Here is a 14793-nt window from a genome sequence, read left to right as displayed (position 1 = left end):
TGTATAATCAATATGATGGTAAATTTATTATATTAACGTATTATCCAAGCATAATTATTTCCAACATATGAAAGGTATTTGTGAACTCAGGATTTAGACACGCCAATGTATCACCAACACTTCTGGGACTAACATTAATTGCAACTCTAAAATCAATAATGTGATTGTATAAACCGTTCAATCTCGGCCTGTGATTGCTTTTGGATGAATGCTTCAAGCAGGTTTTGACTTTGAATTAAGATCAAATTGATAGATGTTATTTCTACACCCACTCAAAATCAACAGTTTTCACAGGGAATGCTTGTATATGATTTTATACTTTCATGCAGAGGCAATAATAGCTCATTGCTGAACTTTTACAGAATGAAATGATCACACTAAGCAATAACTTTCACATAAAATCCCTGCAAGCATCAATATCACAACTTTTCTAGTTTTCACAGGAAATCCTATGCCCTAGCCCCAGCCAAGCCCATGCACTCAGTCCATGCACCAGCCTTTAACCACCATAAATAACCCCACCCTCATCCATGGACAGATCACTCCTTCAGCTCTCTTAACTGCAATATCTTTCTTAGCTCCACCAAGCCCACCTAAGAAATATTAGGGGATTTTATCCCCCAGAGGGTCAAACCGTCGATGTGCTTTTGCGGCGACACTTGAGGCTCCACGAGTCGCATGACATCTCATACACCTATGATCTATGCTTCTTCGTGTGTGCAAAACTACTAGTATGACAAGCCTCAACATGGACCATACGAGTACTGTCGGAGGGTGAACTCCTCAAGCAGGGATCCGGAGGGACCCCCTTTGAGATTTGGCCAGGGGGATGATTCTGAATCTGTTTTGCGGGTGAAATAAATGGGTGTAAATGCGATGCAGGTGAAATGGAATGATCGGATGCAGAAGTAGTAAATGCACAGGAGGTCTTTTAGATATGTTCGGGCTGCACTGAGCGTAACACCCTACTCCTGTGTGTATACTATAAATGCTCTGAGAATGTCTCTCAGAGATGTTGCTGGTTACAAGAATATTTGTCTAGCCTAGAGCTTCGGGCTCCTTGTTCTTCGATGATCTCAGCTTCTGCGCTTGTACTGAGCTACTGCCTTCTAATTCGGCTTGTCTCTAACTTCGCATTCTCCGTCCCCTTCACCGGGGAGCCCGCCCCGCCTTAAATACCCGCCGGGGCGGTAGCGTTCCTAGAAAGGGAGGGCGCGAGCTCCAAGGCACCATAAATAGAAAGCAACCATCATGGGCTGCTGTGTGAAGTGACGGGGAGGGTTGAAAACGTGCCCCCGTCCGATCTGGTTCGTCATCATGCCGTTCTGCAACAGGTGCCGCGGAGAGGGCCCACCGGGTAGTCACTGAACAGCCCGGTGTGCTCGCTCGGTCTTGTACACCTGACACAGCAGGGCGGCAGGCGGGGCGCCTTGGGCTTCGCGATGTTATCCCGAGACGCGCCGGATGTCCCGTGATGGGACCCGTGCATTAAATGTCCCCACGCCTCCCTGCCAGGCCGTGGCAGGGACTGACATCGAGCGTGGCAGGAGCAGTTGGAGGTGACAGGCCTCGCGCCCTCTTAAATGTAGTATCGGGCCTTTCACCAGTTGACACCTCACCATTGGACCTCTGTGGGGGCCACCGACGAAGGACTTCTGAGGTCCTCGGGGAACCGAGTGCTCGGGGATCAGTGTTCACAGCCCCGAGTACTCTCTCTCAGATATGCTCTTTCTTAGTCCTCGGGGAACTGAGTGCAAGGGAGCCACTGTCCACAGCCCCAATCACTCTCTCCCGGAACTGACTGTTCGGATCCTCAGGGAACCGAGTGCTCGGGGGGCACTGTTCACGGCCCCGAGCACTCTCTCCCGGACCTAACTTCCTTGGGTCCTCGGGATATTCGGGTGCTCGGGGGCCACTGTTTGCAACCCTGAGCACCCTCTTCCTGGTACTTAGCTTTTCTGATCGTCGGGGGACTTGAGTGCCCGGGGGTCACTGTTCACAGCCCCGAGCATCCTCTTCCCGGCACTTGGTCTTCTCGGGTCATCGGGGAACTCGGGTACTCGGGGACCACTGTTTATGGCCCCGAGCAACCTCTCCCGGGACTTAGTCTTCTCGTACCTTGCGGAGGCGATCCCGCGGGAGGGCGCCACGTGGCACACTGCTGATCTGGCCTCAGGACTCGGGGACCCCTAGTTCCTGTGTCACCGACAAGTACCCACCGGTATAGCGACGTATATCACTAATGTGGCATTTTTCATACGATTTCATGCACTGTCTTGCTAATCTACCCTCTTATTTTATTTGTCCAGTCTCCTCCACCTATTTGTGGCTTTATAGAATGGTTGGACATAGAGCAAAATGCGCACCAGAAGTGGTAGGTCGACATGAGCATGCGGTGAAGGAGGGAAGCGTACGAACATCGGGAGTACAAGCAACAACAGGAGGAACAATGACTCAAGCGTTAGGAGGAGAAGCATATGAGGAAGGCAGCGAAGGAGCGTGCCACGGCTGAGGTACGTGAAGCAAAAAGGGAAAGAAAGCGGGAGAGGACCCGTCGTGCTAAAGCAGAGGGCCTCGATGCCCTACAAAAGGGCAAATATCCTAGGTGCACTTAGTAGAGAGCATCTATTATAACTTAGTCTATTTTTATTCTCTAAGGCATGTTTGGTTTAGCAGCAACACGCTATTAAGTTAGTCTTTGGGCATACCGTACATGCCAACGTTTGTTGTTGTCATCTCTTTATGGTTAAGATCCATTCGCACAACGATGAAAAACCCCATATCTCATATAATGTTTATTAGGGTATGTAACCTCTATACCGGGTTATATATTAATCGTACTTCACAACTATTATTGTTCGACAAATTAGATTTTGTATCCTCCCAATGTTACTTCCTAAAAAATTACCTACACAAATACATTAAATGAATAATAAAATATTGACAAAATTACGTTGAAACAAATTTACACACACTTACTCATCCAGTTCCTTTATTTATTTATTTGCTCGTGCCCTGATAAAACTAAATTATGCTACTGCACTCTATTCAGCCCTACTATCACCAGTAGGTACTACACTATATGCAGAAAGATAACACGGAATGACACATATTCACTTATCAAATTTCTTTCTTTATTTATTCTCTTGTGTCCTAATGAAACAAAGTTGTGCTACTGTATTCTATTCAGTCCCGAAATGACACACGACAAAACGTGACATGAGGGACGAAGCAGAGCCGGTCTGTATTTGGTACTTGAGGTGCCGAATATAGCACTATTTACGGTATTCGACACCTCATGTGCCAAATATAGGGAGTTTTCAGTAAGGGTGGCAACGGGTCTGCCCCCGTCGGGTTTTGGTGGAACGGACCCGAACCTGAAACCCGACTCGTCAAACCTGACCCGAACCCGAAATCCATATCGGGCGCAAAACCACCCCCGCCCCCGAACCCGACAGGGACCCGAAACCCGACAGTGTAACGGCGGCGGGGCGGGTTGGGGCGGGTGAGCGGAGCGGGTGTGGCGGGGCGGGGCGGGTCGGGCGGGTGGTTCGGGATAGGGCGGGCGGGCGGGGCAGGGCGGGCGGGTGGGGCGGGGTTTCGGGTTTCGGGTGGCACCCACGGGTGAAAAAACATACCCGAACCCGACCTGAGTTAAGGACCCGACCCGACCCAACCCGATAGCTTCGTGGGGTTTTTTTTGCACCCGAACCCGCCCCCGTCGGGTTTGAAACCCGCGGGGACCCGACCCGACGGGGGAAATTACCACCCCTAGTTTTCAGCACCTCTAGTACCGAATACGGTGAACAGTGCCGTATTTGACACCTTAAGTGCTGAATACATGAGTTTTCAATGTCTCAGTTACCAGAATTGATTTTTTAGTGTTTGAAATGCTGAATACAAATGCTAGACTTGCAAATACACCGATATATTATTTATTTTAACAAATACAATGACATTTATTACCTACTTTTTTTATTTTTGCCGCTACACATATGTTATATGCATCTTTTCTTCTGGAATTCTCAACAAACAATTGCAACAAAATTGTTGCTTCCTTGTCTCTGAATATCTGGTGCTTGCCTGCTGTTGCCTCTGTCATCTATCTCAAGCTCAGGCCAACCATTTCTTGCTTCTGAAACATCAGCTGAATAGCTGCTACCGACTCAGGTACACCCTTCACCTTCAAGATTAGCTCAGTTGATAGAATACGGATATACGTCTAGACATCTAAATTCGAGTCTACTTAGACTCAAATTTGAGTACCTATTTTTAAACAATAGCTGTGCACATCCTAGATGTCTTCCGAAGTTGTACTTTCATTATATAAAAAAGTACACCCTTCACCTTCAGGATTAGCAAGCCATCATCCCACATAAGATGTGCAATGTACTCACACTAGCTCCCTTGTTTTACCTATATAGCATTAACAAACTTTCACAACTATTAACCACAGCCTAAGATGAATGGTGAAAAAGCAATGCAGATGCAAACATATGATCCCCCCAAAAAAAAAGCATATACATCACCAAGCGATGTCAACAAGGGTATCATCGCAACGAAGTAGCACAGACGAAAGAACAGCACAACAACAACGTCTCAGAATTGTCATAGAAATTCGACAGGGGAACAAAGGAATGGACATTTCATCCGGCTACGCATCCATACAGCACCATCTTCACCAGGCAACAGTTCTTCCTGTAGATACCAACGGCAGGAAACAAACTACACAACCGATCCAATTATTCAAGTCAGAGTATACCCCTTCAGAGGGACCAAAGAATCCTTTCTTTTCGCCTAAGCATGTCAAAGCAAAAGCTCTGAAGCTGATCCAGAGTGCTGTTATCCTGCTAGTTATTTTTCTGGAGCATCACCTAGCAAAACTTTCGACCGCTTGGCATCAGAAACATGCTTCACACTCCGCACGATCAACTTCTCATACTTTTGCAATCCGCCCGTTGCCCTGAGCAAGCTACATGATGTGCAATACCACTGACCTTTGGGGATAGAAGTGCGCGCTGGTTTCATGCAGTATATGTGATAAGCATCATCACAACCATCACACAAGACTGTATAGTCATCATCCTTGTCCCTGAAGCAGCCTCTGCAAATGCAAGATGGGCAGTACCAGCATGATCGGTTTTTCTGCTTCTCCATTGCAAGCTGGCTTTCTTTCAGGCATCGGATGTGATAAAACTTATAAGCGCAGTAAGGATGACCACATACCAAGAATTTCTTGTCTTCATCTTCGCATGTGCCACAATGTTTGCACAAGTTTGAAAGGGCAGTTGTCGAGAGGTCCGGTTCACTATCTTCCTCCAGGCTTGCGACTGCGCTCTCCTGTGTTTCGTCAGCTAACTCAGTTTTGCTAACAACCTCAGGACGTTCTTCTGGCTTGGTGATGTCAAGCCAGTCACATCCATTACAGTCTTCATGTGATTTTCCACTACCATTATTCTTTGCAGCAACTACATTTGATTCAATGCAGGTGGGACAGTACCATTTCACTGGGACATCTTCAATGGCAAGCTTGAGACATGAAACATGGTATGTGGCTTCACATCCATCACAGATAATTCTCCCTTCACTGTCTGCCTTCTTGCCACAATCCTTGCAAGTCTGATTTCCTTCCAGTCTAGATGTCTCAGTTTGCTTTGGTATGGTAGAATGGCCAGAATCGCATGTGGGAGTCGACTCCCTCGGGACTTTGTGGGCAACACCAACCAAACTTGTTTCCTAATGAAGAATGCAATTAGTAGAGGTATTTTAACAAATCGTAACAACAAAACAATGGTTGGCAAACATGTCCGCAACACACCACTTACCTTTGTCTTGTGCTCAGTCACATCAATTTCTGAAAGTCCAGAAGCCTACAAAGAATGTTCCTATTAGCAATGCCCAACATAAAAGGAATTATTTCAAAAATCTAAAGCCTGCATATTATTGCAGCGTGGTTCGCCGGTGTAATGTAATCATGTAATAGATGCCTCTTGAGTCAAAAATCTAACCATTTCAATGCTAGCACCATCAATTATATCAAGGAAGCACCGCCAAGAAACTAACAACATACCTGCTTCTGATAAGAAGCTCGTGAAATAACTGAAAGATTGCTCGCCAGACCAGCCATTTCTCGGCCAACTTGTTCAAACTTCTCCCATATCTATAGAATAAACAAATATGTATTAAAATAAATACACAGCGTTGAAGATACTTTTTTTTTTGCCTGAATGTTAAGGAAACTTCTTTGGACGCATGGTGCATAAACAATAACAAACAAACAAAAAATTACACACCAGAAAGTGCAAACACAATTATGGAAGAACTGGTTTGATCTTTGAGATTTATTGGAGGTTTTAACACCTCCACCAAATCTAACTGTTAGTTGATTGTCGCCAAGACATTAAGATTACTTTCCCCTTTTTTTTGCTTTCTTCCATTTAAGAAAAGAAGTGAAAAGGATAAATAAAAACCTTTGTCACTTGGATTGAAACCTACGTATTGAGCAGTCGTGCATGGCAGCATGCTGCAACACGCTCCAGATTTCTGTGTTCATGAATGCCATCCTCTGATGGTCAAGCTTGCGGTCCACTTCAAGAGAGAGGCCCATGGGAGTTGGCAAGGTGAGTGAGGATAGCGGGTGACGTGGGCGGAGAGAAAAAGAGCATGAATTCATGGAGACAAGACCACGGATCCCTTCCCACAAGAAACAGGTACTAGATCTCCTTCAGTCGAAAAGAGGCAGTAGATCCCAGCTTTGCGACAAGTAAATAGAGAAACATTGCTGTGTTTTGGTTGAGCACCACACCTATTATAACTGCACAAAGAAGTGCAAACATCCATCCTCCTACCTAGCATTCTGTTATTTGGACGGTTCAAAACATTTTGCAAGGACCGAGCAATGTGGTGAAAATAAGAAAGCAGAATAGGCAGCACAACAAGGACAGGATCATTCCATCAACTAACCATACCCAGAACATCTCACTATCTGAATATATGCGGTCAAACGGACAAGAACAGGGACCATTTCCAAACCTACAGGGTAGAAAGGACCTACTGTAGGGTCTCAAGTAGAAGTCCTACATCTCTATCTTTATTAGATAAAACAGTGCAAATAAACCGGAGGGAATGAGTGCAATAAAGAAACAGGTACCTGCTTGATATCATGGTCAAACAGTGTAGGGTTATGTGCATAGTCTCCATTTCTCATCCTCGCATCAATTTTTTCCAACCCAATCACCTCATCAGGCTTATTGACATGGAAAGTTGCAGCTAGCGAATCACACAAGAAGGCAAACTTCTCCGAGACTAAAATGTCAAATAGAGCATTGTTGCACATTGCCTTGTTGGCTTCCAAAGATGCTGCAGTTCCATCTCCAGACGGAACCAAGGTGCCATTATTCTCTTTACCATGTACCAATCCACTAGGGTTCTCTTGGGCTTCACCTTGGCTGTTAGCTAGGTTCCCCTGGTAGTCACAGAGAAAACTTTTGTCAGCAGGGAAATTCTAATCATATACAATCTTGCGCAAAGCTAATGTATTTGTACAACCTGTGTGACAGGACTATTGAGTTGTTGCAGGGGCTGGCAACCGTTATATCTGAGCGCTTCACGGATGCAGCTCTGAATTCCTCCAGAGCTCTGACTCACACCGGGGGACTGCAAGAAGCCCTCCAACGTGTCCCTCCGGCTTCTCCAGTGCCTGGCCAGCGCTTCTTGCTTTGAATTGCTGCTGCGTGCTCCTACCATGCTCATCTGAGCCTGCGCGGGGAGCAAAGAAATGAATCTAGTCTAGTTTAGTTTAACAAAAACCATTACTGCAATAAAAGGACAGAGAAATCGCCACCAAGGATATACGTTTCAAAGAAAAAGAAGAAGCGAGAGAAAGAAACCGGCACCACGATTCCTAGACCCCAGGTTGGTAGCATTGCAAGAAACTAGTCAAAACGAAATCTTGCGACATGGGAACGGCATCGGAACGAAATCATGGCGGAATGACGGCACCACGACGCTATACAGATGCTCGAACTATAACAGCAAAGAAGAAATAGGCAGGGAAAGTAAAAGAAGAGGCCGCTAGGTCTAAGAGGATAATGCGTACCATGTCGGAGCCGGGGTTGACGGCGCTGGAGTTGGAGTTGGTGCCGCGGCAGCGGCGCTTGTAGGTGAGGACGTCGGGTGGCTGCTGGTCCCCCACGGCTCTGCGCCTGGGAGGCGGTGCCAGGGGCGGGCGGCGGCTGGCGGCGCCCTCGGAGGCCATGGGCGGCTGGCTAAAGCATGTCCCAGCCCGAGGAACGACGGCGAGATCGGAATGGATTTTGAGGAGAAGAGGAGGATTGTGAGGCGGCGCAAGGAAGAGGAGGAGGAGTTGTGGGCTAGGGTTCGGGGGGATTTAAAGATCTCGTTTTGGGGTGGGAGGGCGAGAGCAAAAGAGGAAACCGCTGCCACGCCGGAGCGGCGAGGTGAGTGAGGGGTGGAGGAGCGGGAGGGAGGATGGATGAACTCCCAAATGGAGGAGCGGGGAAAAGGAATTGTGAAACGGAAAACAGCGCAGGCTCAGAGGCTGTGGGCGCCCTCTCCCCTCCGTCAGACATAAACGTTCAATAACATCCTTCCACTTCTTTTTTTCTTCTTCTCCTTTTCCTTCTACAATAACACCAATTTCACTTTATCGCGATATAACCAAGGCACACGTTAGGTTTGGACTCATCATGTAGCGTAGGAGCGGCAACCAAAGGGAAGGGAGGCCGAAAAAAGAGGGTAGGTGAGGATTCACTAAGTATGGTTTCTGGGTTGCTTCGTGGCACAACGATGTACTACGTAGACTTTGCCATGCAGCGCGGGAAAATAAAGGTGATGGGGAAATAAAGCGTAACTACGTGAAAGAAGAAACATGTGGAGATTAGATTAGAAATCAGTTAGAACCAAACATACATGAAAAGATATTATCAGTTAATGCCTACTACATGTTATTTGTGATGGGTCTTTTTTTACTTACAACCAGTCTTAAATTATCAAAACTGGTAAGACAGTTGTCCCTACCGTAATATAGCATTTTTTAATAAATTATGTTAGACAAAAATGACAAAATTGTTTAATTTTAACATACCATCTTCGATTAGTCATATATATTGTTCCATAAATATCACACTTTCTACCCTCCCCTCCTTATCAGACATATAGTTTATATAACATCCTTCCTCTTCTTCTCCTTCTCCTTCTACCATGCACCAATTTCATCCGGTCGCAACATAACCAAGGCATAGATTAGGTCAGGGATTGTCACATGACATAGTAGTAGCAACCAAAGGGGAGAGAGGGAGGCCGAAGGAAGAGGGTAGGTGAGGATTCGCTAAGTATGGTTCCTAGGCTAGTTTGTGGCATTTCGATGTACTATGTAGGTCTTGCTATACAGTGCAAGAAAAATAAAGGTGACGATGAAGTAGAGCGTAACTGCGTGAGAGAAGAAACATGTGGGAATTAGAAATCAGTTACAACAAGACATGCATGAAAATGTATTATCAGTTAATGCATACTACATGGTGTCTGCGGTGGGTCTTTTTTTACTTACAACGAGTCTTCGATTATTGAAACAGGTAAGCCAGTTGCCCCTATTGGAATATAGCGTTTTTTTAATACATTAGGTAAGACAAAAATAACAAAGTTGTTTAATTTTAACATACAATCTTCGATTACTCATCTATATTGTTCCATAAATATCGTGCCTTTCTACCCTCCTCTCATTGTTAGACATCTAGGTTAAATAACACTACTCTTCCTTTTCTTCTTCTCCTCCTACTTCTACAATGACACCAATTTCACCCGATCAAGACATAACCAAGACACAGGCTAGGTCAGGGCTCATCACACCATATAGGAGCAGCAACCAAAGGGGAGTAGAGAGGGTGGCCGAAAAAAGAGGGTAGGCAAGTATTCGCTAAGTATGATTCCTAGGTTGGTTCGATGTACTATGTATGCCTTGCCATGCAGCGCGGGGAAAATAAAAGTGATAGAGAAGTAGAGTGTAACTGTGTGAGAGAAGAAACATGTGGGGATTAGATTAGAAACAGGTTATAACCAAACATGCATGAAAATGTATTATCAGTTAATGCCTACTACATGTTATCCACGATGTTTTTTTTTAAATTACAACAAGTCTTCAGTTATCGAAACTGGTAAGACAGTTGTCCCTACCGGAATATAGCGTTTTTGAATAAATTAGGTTAGACAAAAATAACAAAGGTGTTTACCATCTTATATTGTTCCATTAATATCGTGCCTTTGAGTTATATTATTCATATATATTGTTCTTTCAAAGCAATATCTGCGATTTCGGTGAGCCCTAAGAACCTAAAGCGAGATTTGGGCTTTAGGGGGGTGGGAGAGACTTGACCCAACAAAAGTTTGGGAAACAAGAGTTGGTTTGGGGATGGGGAGACGAGAAACTCTTTTCTAACCATTTTAATGCTACAAAAGGGGGTTGTCTGGTTCAAAGGGCTACGGTGCAAAGGAGTAGCAAGCATTAGAAAGTTACAAAAGTACTCTCCAAATGCATATGGTTCTTTTCCTCTACAAAGGGCGCTATGGTTATAAAAAATTATGTCCCATACTTTTCAGGTCCCTTTTCATTGCCAGTAAGCCAAATTTTCGACAGATGCCGTATCGGTCAAAAGGACAAAAGGAAGAGAGAGGGCCCAAAAAGCGTGACGAAATACAATTGTACATTTCCAGATGGTACAGCAGTGGCAGACAGATCATGGATCATGAATTCTGGAGATCATGTCAACTGGACCGTTCCAGGATAGAATTTGTATCAATCAAGTGCGCTTCAGTAAAGAAATGCACAAAATTCATATAAATTTACTTTACTCTCCAAATAATGCCATTTAAGTAACAACTGACGCCATGGGTTAAGTGTCAAATGGCAGCTCATTCGTGCCACATTTCGACAATTTTTAAAAGCGTGATAAAAAACAACAATAATAAGGAATATGGGGTATGGTGCTATTTCCTTCCCTTGGCAGCAGCGAGAATATCTCATCAAGAAGTGGTGACGGCGAACCTCCAGAAACGAAACAGGCCTTAGCACATCATCTCTCCTGTTGCTCTGCATCAGGTCATCATTTGATAAATCCTCTACTCCTGTCTTTTACGGTTTTACCTGTTCATCTCGTTAGATGAGACACGACTCAGGAGTTGGAAAAGATAATGCAAGATAGGAGTAGTTTGATGTTGAAGGGCATATCAAACATTGCTTAGTCTACACTATATCAAGTAGTCAATATAAGAGCAAACATGGTAGAAACTGCACAAAGATAATGTGATACACATTTATGCACTGAGGCAAAGCAAAGATTGCAGGGAAAAAGAAAGCAAATTAAGCAGTCACTTATGCATTTTGCAGTGTACCGCTCAACCTTCAGATATGTATTATGTTAAACAGAAGTTTTGCAACGAATGAATTTTCAACGGTAAGAAGCGAACCCTGGTGCTAGGGACATACTGCAAACACGTTGAGCCAAGTTAAACAAAAAAACCTTACCACCGAACAAATGTATTTGGCAGTTTGCTGAGTCTGATTACAGAACAAAAGCAAAATACATGGCAGGGGTTCATTTTTCAGGGTACATGTTCAACATGGATAGCTCATCAAATAATATTTGCCACTTCAAATACTCACAAACAGATCACTCTAAACAACATACTGAAATTGCTACATCACAAGATTTAGGCATCCTATGATAATGTCAAGACCATGATGTTGATTAAATGGATCTAAAATGGCTTAACAACTACAAGAGCTCACTCGTTACAAATTTGGTATATCTTGTAAAATTTGATTTTTCTAGAACTGAATTTTCTAAGAGGATTAAACCTGAACTGAATTTTCTATGAGCAACCAGGGCAGAATAAAATGCATGACAGGTATCACAATGTATTGCAGTTGGCAGTGTGGCAATGGAAATATACCTGGGAGAAGATGAGCATCCTGAGCTGCCAGGGAACCCAGTGAACACATTGGAGTAAGACTTTGTGAGGTATGCGAAGTTCAAAATCGGCTGCAATGCAGGCACACGCTCCCCCTTCTTCAGCAGCTCCACTAAGTCCAGTCTTCTCAAGGTGAGCACAGCCCCAGTCTCTCTCCAAACAAATGCAAGCTGGCCATCCTGGAGGACAAACAGGGATCCGGGCTTTGAGCCAGGGTACCTGAAGCCGTAACCATTGGCAATGCCCTCCCCGGCAAAGCTTCTCTCGACACCCACATTGTGGGACTCCCTGTCAGTCCTCCATGGAAAAGCCTCCGTTGATGGCTCACCCATCCTCACAATAAACATTGACGACCCGTTCGGATGCACAACATAGTGTGTTCCCTCCAGCACCTTGGTTGCGATCAGCAGAAGCTTCCCCTCACTGTCCTCCTCATATGTGAGAAGCAAAAAAAACAGAGGCTTCCCGGGCTTGCACTCATCCTCCGGTCGCCCTGGTGGCCACCCGAATGTGCCTCCCCACAGCCCGGCATACTCCCAGCCAGGCATAGTTGCCTGCACCGTGAGCTTGTAGAGCGCAAACCGGTTGTCATGCATGCTCGGCCACGCGTGATAAGTGGACAGGCGCATTCGCGCGCCACGGATGCTCAGGCTGACACTCTCGCCGGTGCGCAAGAACTCGTCTAATGCCAGATGTTTGCTGTCCGCGTACTCAGCCCTCGAATTCGCCGACACTGACCGCGTCACCATCTGCCGCAGCCCATTCCTGACGTACCCTGCTACCGCCGAGAGACTCCTCGGAAGCCGAATTCTCTCCCCACCGTCGCACGGAGACGGCGTAGTCTTCTTGTTGGCTTCCAGAAGAAGCCCCTGGACCTCCGGTGTGCGCACCAGGCCCCCGCCAGACTCCCTGTGCAGCCGCAGCATCGCCTCCCGGCGGGCGGCGAGCACCGGGAGGTCCTCATCGGAGCGCGCGAAGAGCGGGGCCGCGGCGAGGTCCGGCGGGAGCTTGACGCGGCAGGCGGCGACGAGCAAGTCGAGCAGGCGGCGGCGGTCCCCGAACGCGAGGCGGACAAACTGGGAGGATGAGGCGACTGGATCCTGACCGGTTTGGGCGTCGAGGAAGAGGACGTTGGCGTGGGGGTGGAGGGAGGAGATGAGGCCGGGGAAGAGCGCGCCGGGATGGTGGCCGTGGAGGAATAGGATGGTCGGGCGGCCGTCGGCGTCGGCGAGGAGCTCGAATACGGGGGCCCAGCGGAGGCGCGGGGAGAGCTCCTGCGGGATGGAGCGGACGGCGACGAGGGAGAGGAAGCCCGGGAGCGCGACGACGAGGTTGCCGAGCTCGGGGTTCTGGTGGACCCAGAGGCCGAGCAGCGGGGCGGCGGAGTGGAGGAAGCGGCAGACGGCGAGGGACGATCCCCCCGCGGCGGCGCGCCAGGCGAGGAGGTGGGGCGGCGAGGGGAGGAGGCGGCGGCACTGCGCGAGCCACGCCTTGTCGGCGCCGCCGGCGGAGAGGGCGTCGCGGAGGCGGCGCGAGGCGGCGGAGAGCGCGAGGAGGTCGCGGGGGCGGAGGTGCGCGGAGATCAGGGCGAGGACGTCCTCCGGCAGCGAGCAGATGAGGTCCGCGCCGTCGCAGGCGAGCTCGGAGGAGGACATCGGGAACGGAGGGGGGGGGGGGGGTTCCCCGTCGCCTGGCCTGGCTGTGGTGCGGTGCTGCTGCGGCTGCTCTGCTCTGCTCTGCTCTTCGCCTTTCCTTCCCTTTTCTTTTCCCTTGTTCTTTAGGAGCATGCGATGTGATCCAGCAAATGCACTAGCATGTAATTTTGGAATTACGGCAATTTTTTCAGAAAACATTTATCAATCTAATATGTAATTTTGGATCTTTCTAGTAAATATCTGGAAGCATCTTTTTTATTTAATGAGCAAGTAATTCTTTACTGGCAAGTACATACTACTTAATTGGGAGTCCACAGAAAAAGCTCTAATTGGTGAGGTGGAAAAAGAGAGGAGAGGAGTGGAGGCTTCGCCTGCTCTGCTCATCCTTCCTGCGCTGTGGTCGGTCGTCGGAGTCAACCTCGATCGGTCATCTTTTCCGGTCTTGGTGGGCTCCACCAGGATGGCTGCTGCCTGATGCTAACGTGTCAGGATTCCTATCCTATGCACCAGGGTAGTGAGACCAGGTCAATGCCATGGTTGCCTGTCACTGTGGAATCGCCCCTACTGCCAATTGAAGCTTCCGCCATGCATCGCACTATTCTTAATTCAGGTAGTATTTCTGAGGATTGAAATACCTCCGATCCAGAGACATGATTTAGGGCCGGGTGTGTCCACGATGGCTAAAGTCAATACGCTTACATTTGGGCAATGTATAGGTCTAATCGTAAGGTTTTAGGTGAATTTTCTCATATTCTATGTCCTTAAGCCCTAGCCAGATGTATCTGTCGTAGTGTGACATTGTTATGGATCTTCTATAGGTATTTTTGGTTCTACTTAACTAGGCTTCATCTATCTAGAAATCTTTGATTCTAGGATGCTCTAGCTTAGCTTTCTGGAGAAGATCTTTTCAAATGGATTTGCTTGGCTCTTGGCTCAGATTGGGCCTCCATGCCCTTGATGTCCGCATCTCCCTCCTTATATAGTTAGGATGATGTAATCGTATCCTACTCGGATTCCAACGAGAGTACTCGTCCCGATCATATATCTTCTAAATATTTAGAAGACTCTTTCTTAATTCGGGGATAGTTTCTATATAGAACATGATGAATTGCTGAATATGTCGGTACATACCTCGTTTACCCCATGACGGCTA

The 14793-nt window shown here is 47.0% G+C and overlaps 2 protein-coding genes across 2 annotated transcripts; both read right to left on the bottom strand.

The window, feature by feature from the left end:
* Positions 1 to 4579: 4579 nt before the first annotated feature.
* On the bottom strand, positions 4580 to 10695 carry LOC133894976 (PHD finger protein EHD3-like). The gene is made up of 6 exons (XM_062335197.1): positions 8099 to 10695; positions 7549 to 7758; positions 7151 to 7465; positions 6071 to 6160; positions 5826 to 5870; positions 4580 to 5736 (listed from the first exon to the last, which is right to left on the bottom strand). The coding sequence occupies exons 1-6, from the start codon at positions 8255 to 8257 to the stop codon at positions 4855 to 4857; spliced, it is 1701 nt and encodes a 566-aa protein (XP_062191181.1). The 5' UTR covers positions 8258 to 10695; the 3' UTR covers positions 4580 to 4854.
* Positions 10696 to 10837: 142 nt separating this feature from the next.
* On the bottom strand, positions 10838 to 13739 carry LOC133894975 (F-box protein At5g39450-like). Its single transcript, XM_062335196.1, has 2 exons — positions 11968 to 13739; positions 10838 to 11158 (listed from the first exon to the last, which is right to left on the bottom strand). Exons 1-2 carry the CDS (start codon positions 13638 to 13640, stop codon positions 11155 to 11157), a joined length of 1677 nt encoding a protein of 558 aa, XP_062191180.1. The 5' UTR covers positions 13641 to 13739; the 3' UTR covers positions 10838 to 11154.
* Between the last annotated feature and the right edge of the window lie 1054 nt (positions 13740 to 14793).

This window comes from Phragmites australis, chromosome 16 (genome assembly GCF_958298935.1).
Source record: "Phragmites australis chromosome 16, lpPhrAust1.1, whole genome shotgun sequence".
NCBI lineage: Eukaryota > Viridiplantae > Streptophyta > Magnoliopsida > Poales > Poaceae > Phragmites > Phragmites australis.
This window is presented reverse-complemented; position numbering and strand designations above follow the sequence as displayed.